At 31.0% G+C, this 5,589-nt stretch overlaps 1 protein-coding gene across 1 annotated transcript; it reads right to left on the bottom strand.

Annotated features, from left to right (window-relative positions):
* Positions 1–807: 807 nt before the first annotated feature.
* LOC149534558 (putative ascorbate-specific transmembrane electron transporter 1) lies at positions 808–3,800 on the bottom strand. The gene is made up of 4 exons (XM_089806036.1): positions 3,666–3,800; positions 3,502–3,550; positions 2,327–2,529; positions 808–1,080 (listed from the first exon to the last, which is right to left on the bottom strand). Exons 1-4 carry the CDS (start codon positions 3,798–3,800, stop codon positions 808–810), a joined length of 660 nt encoding a protein of 219 aa, XP_089662162.1.
* Between the last annotated feature and the right edge of the window lie 1,789 nt (positions 3,801–5,589).

Raw genomic sequence — 5,589 nt, 5'->3', positions numbered from 1 at the left:
CTCTCAAAGAGGGCTCCACCACCTTCCTCTTGTAGTGGGGACAATACTGAAAGTATCAACTAGATAGTTGTCTACAAATGATGAAAAAATCACTTTATAGACTCTTACTCTCCCCTCTAGGTGGTGGGTGAGTTGTCTACCCATTGTTGAGCATATCAGAAGTTGCATTGCGAGGCTATTGTAGATGGTCATCACTTGACCTTGTTGTGAATAGTTTTACTATCCTTGGACCATGGTGAGCTAAAGATAAACCCCCTTGCTAGGTTGCTTAAATAATAATAAAACAATAATTCAAAGACTATATTTCTAAATATTTTCAGCTTAGATATATCTCACATGTTTGTACTACTACATAAAAACCAAATCTATGTATTAAAAAAAAAATCAAATTATGAAATATAAAATATAGTTTATATAATCAACTATAATAATTAATATATAATAAAATATACTTCTGTTTATTTTACTTTGTTGGCAATAGAAATAAATATATAAATTATTATTTTAGTGGAAATGTGTATGTATATATGTGTATTAAGTAGACCATTAAGATTTATTTTTCAAATATAAAGATATCAAATATTGAAATATGCTTTTATAATGATCATAACTGAAATTATTATTTTCATTCTTTTTTAAAGACAATATTGACTTTGAACTATAAATGCTTGAGGTCACAAACATAGACTTAGTTCTAGACTATTAAATAAGATTCAAATCAAGAAGAGCATTGGATCATTGACTTTGACAATAAGAATCACAGTACTATTACCACTTAACCAACACATAATAGAATGAACCTCATTCTCATTTATTTGGAAGCGTAATAGACAAAACAACCAATGTACCATAAAGAATTATTACAAGAACAGTAATATTCACCAAAATAGCTTCTAAACTAAACCTGGCCAATAATCCTTGTGCTTGAAAGAGAGTGAGCTTCTCTGAGAATCCAGACACAGTGGTAACTATCATCATCACATACATGAGGACCCCAAAATTTCTGTGCCATGGAAGAAAACTAGCCCTGCTGGTCTTTGAAAAACCAGGGCACAAGAAACAAAGTAATCCCACCAACCACTGCTCACATTACAAATTTACGTTATAACTGTGTGCTAAAATGTTGTCACACTTCTATGAATCATTACATGTAAGAAAACTCAAGGATGAGCCCTCACAAATCGATCCATAGCTCTCTACTCATAGAGTGCAAGGGTTTGCAATGGAGGCCCTCAGTTTGACCTATTTTTGTGTCCATGCAAGTACACCATGAGATGAGAGATTCAAAGAGGAAAAGCAAGAATGCTAGTCTCCATGATCTTCAAATATGCATGAAAATAAGATCTAATCTATGAAATCAAAATCTAATCTATAAATGCAAGATCTAAGCTAAAAGCCCATGATGGGTGCAAGAGAGAAAAAGACAAGAAAATAGAAGTTCTCCACAAAAAGCTTTTGTATTCAAACTCCTTCAAAAATTGGTTTTCAAACCTGCAGCATAACGATAGCATAATCATGGGTCTCTAACATGAGGAGAGGGCTCTCCCTTATAAAAGAAATTATGGAGGTGAGAGGCTTCTCACAACCAATATGGGATAATAGAGCTTGATCCATGTGAGACAAAATTCCACCAAATAGAAAAGAGGAGTGGTTGAGAAGAAAGTGGTGATCCATGTGAGACAAGATTCCACCAATTAGAAAAGAGGAGTGGTTGAGGAGAAAGTGGAAAGATAAATCCCACTTAGATCACATTTTTAAGTGTAGAGAAATTAAATAAAAAGAATTTATTTTATTTTCTTTTTTCATCAAAAGAGATATTTAAGTGAGATTTTTATTTAATTAAAAGGGAGCAAGTTCTTTTTAATTAAATAGAAGACATTTAATTAAATTAAAAGAGAGGTTTTTCTCTTAATTAATTAAATGTGGATGAACTGTTTAATTAAAAGAGAGGTTTTCTTTTAATTAAATGGAGATTTTATTTTATTTAATTAAAAGAGAAGATTTTCTTTTAATTAAATAAGACTTGGAATAAAATGATCAATCTTAGAGATGAAATAAATTGAATTTGATCAAGGAAATTGATTTAATAAAATATTACAAACCATTGATTTAGAAAATTTGATAAATTGATAAATTGAATAATGGGGTCCCATAGTCTAGGGGACCATTTTTGGGTGCATACAATAACCACTAAAAAGTTTTCATCTAAAACTCATAATATTGATGATAAAAAAAAGTTTGTATAGTGATGTTTCCAAATGATCAAACAGATGAATATGACTTTGAAATTGAAAAAAAAAAATTTGGTTGAGCGGCAAATCGGTACCTGGAAAATGAATAAAATGATAGTGCCCACACCCAACCATGAATGCAAGCTGTATAAAATTTCAAGAATTCCACTTTGCCTTTGGAATGCAAATGCTGCATTTACTCCAATTGCTCCAATTACCATGGCTATGATTAGAGCTGTTAAATGTACTGATTTTCTGACTCCATGCCTTAGTGGTATTAGTTTGTATGCTAAAATTGCTGTGTAACAAACATAACTAGGTTTAGATTTGGATGATAGTGACTTAAGCAGTAACAAAATGTGACAAAAATTGTAAATTTTCCATGGATTCAATTTGTGTCGATTTAGTTTCTTGGGTGTATAAATTTTTGTAAATGGGATATATATAGAGAGAGAGAGAATGGAGGTAGTCATATTTTGAATGTTCAAATTGAATAAGGATCTAATAAAATATAGAAATACAATTATTTATCAGAATCTTCATGGTATAGTATGATTAGGAGTCAATGAGTTTTTTAATAAATTGATAAAATAGTGTCATATATGTTCACAAATAAGGTTCATGAAAGTAGCCATGCCATGAAAATTCAAATTAAAGGACAATTCAAAACAAAACATCAAAATACAATTTTCATCAGAATCTTCCCTGTATAAGAAGACTTCTAGTAATCAATAGTTTTCTTAAAGGACAAAATAGACTTACAAATACTCATAAATAGGTGTATGAAAAAAATCATATCCTGAAAGTTCAAATTCAATGACAATCCAGAACAAAATACAAAAACACAGTTACATATCAGAATTTACAACGTATGGAAAAGTTAATAGCAATCTGTGTGTTTAAAAATAGTTAAAAAGTAGTCTTACATTATGTATTCCCAAGTAAGATGTTTAAAAGTAGTTAATAGCAATCTGTGTATTTAAAAATAGTTAAAAAGTAGTCTTACATTATATATTCCCAAATGAGATGTTTAAAAGTAGTCTTAATTTGAAAGTTCAAATCTAATGACAAAACAGAGAAAAACCCCAAATTAAATTCCAATCCAGAAAACACATGCTAAGACAATTGTCCTCATCATTGTATAGAAAGACTAAAAGAAATCAATATGTATTTTTTAAATGGATACAAAGTATTCAACAATAAGATTATCCTCCAGATGAATAAAATGCTCATCTAAATGGTAGCCATGGATCTTGTTTCATATAAGTACCTTCGCCTGGTATGAAAATGAGTCCTACAAAAGTAAAACCAACATGCACCTGCACAATGTAAAGATAGTTTCACCAGTATTGGACAACATTGTAAGAATTTGAACTCTATTATTTTTCATAATCAGAACATGAGTGAAGCAAAATTTAGAGGTAACATTCTAACATTTGAGACACGGTTTTTATCAGAGGATATGAATGCAATGCCACCACGGTAATATAAACACCACCCCAGCAATAGTAGGCAGGCTGTGATTCCACACAACCCCTGGGCAATTAAAACTATGTGCTTGCCTTCCATTACTTCCTTCTCCTAATTCTGCTTTTGGGCAATTCTGAAACATCTTAAATTATAAGAAAAATTCAGAAACACATTGTACTGAAATCTCTTTCCTACCATATTCTTAATCCTCAAATTTCTATACAATCACAGATTTTTCATTAGGATTGAAGCTCTTGTTGAATTGTTGTTTGAAATCATATTCAGCAATTTCCTGACATGTTCTTCAAAATCAGCCCGTTACTGACTGAAAGAAGAAACATAATTGATCAGATTATGATAAAAAAATAGCATGTGAATTGAGATTTGCATGTAAACACAACTGACATGACTGGCTGATTGGTATTATCAGCAAGAACAGGGGCTTCGCATTCGGGATTGGCTGTTTGTTTAAACATTGAGGATAAATAATTTCTTCAGATTTTATAGTAGATAAGTTTGATTCCGCACAATGTGTTGTATATGGTAATGAAGAGCTAAATTCAAGCTATATTTGAACTCAAAATACGTCATTGGAAATGATTGAAAATGATATATAAGGACAACTTTAAAAAAGAAACTGTGTCCCCTTAATAAATGATGCTTTTGTTTAGTTTGTCGTTTGGATGTTTCCTCTGCAAAATAGACCTCCATGATTATGCGCTCTAAATTATTACTATTTTCAACATAATTACACTCATATTGAAAAGTCCTTAACTATGATACCACAAATTAGGACATTACTCTATTATTCAATAAATTGTTTATACATAACTATAAAGTTGAAATGTAATTTTTCTTATTTTATAAATTATAAACTTATCTAATCTAAAATATAACTGATTTAAAATATTTTGAGTTATATCATTTTTAAAATACCAGTTTTACGCTAGTTTTTTTATTTGACCACTTTTGCTTCTCTATGGATATGTGACTTTCTCAACTCTATGACATTTTTATTAGTTAGTAAATTAATTAAATTTTTAATATTTATATTATTTATTATTTTAATATCAATAATTTTATTATAATGTACATATCACTTGATAAAATAATTTATTGAGGGCATTGAAATCTATTGAGTAAGCTTTGCAACCTAGAGTACATGATCCACTGAGGCCTTCCCACTAAGGGAAGGACCCTCAATGCATTTATTATGATTTAGGTTGTACATGGTGTTCTTGTTATCTTTCATGGGCTCCTTTGTTTTTCCCAATGGTACAACCAAGACGAATGACAATGAGAAAGAACCCAGATTGAAGAGTTCTAGAGATGTGATTGAAGGTATAATTTTTGCCCTGGATGACGTGCTTCTACAAGCAATTCCAGCCATAACCACCTTGGCCCTCTGCAATAGAAAGGGGAGGTAAGGTTTCTAGCAACAACACTTTTGTTATCAAACTAAAAACCCCAATGGCTACAAAAATATATTCTGAAAAAATAGGCTTAGGAAATCTACAATATTCTTGTCCACACAAGACTTGAATTATATACCTTAAAGGAAATATATGAATGCTTGGATATACAATGTTTGGAACAAGAAATTTGGCTTTCAATTCTCATATTTTTTGTTTGATTCAGAGAGGTGTGTTCTTAGGTTTTTTAAGTAACCCTGACCACCAAAAATAAGTTATTACCAAGCAATATTGGAAAATTAGCCCTAGCATGCTCTGTGCCTTGTACCCTAGACACAATCTTTGATGAGATTGTGGCTTTTTCAAGCCCTAGATGGTTAACTGTGGGAAAAACCTCCTTGTTTGTGGAACTTTATCCCCCAACTGTTGTCAACCATTGGAACTATAGTAAGAGTCGTCCACACTAACAATCTCCT

Source organism: Cupressus sempervirens, chromosome 10 (genome assembly GCF_028749045.1).
Source record: "Cupressus sempervirens isolate cs-2001-9-10 chromosome 10, ASM2874904v1, whole genome shotgun sequence".
NCBI lineage: Eukaryota > Viridiplantae > Streptophyta > Pinopsida > Cupressales > Cupressaceae > Cupressus > Cupressus sempervirens.
The sequence above is the reverse complement of the archived record's forward strand: the minus strand, read 5'-3'. Positions and strand labels throughout refer to the sequence as shown.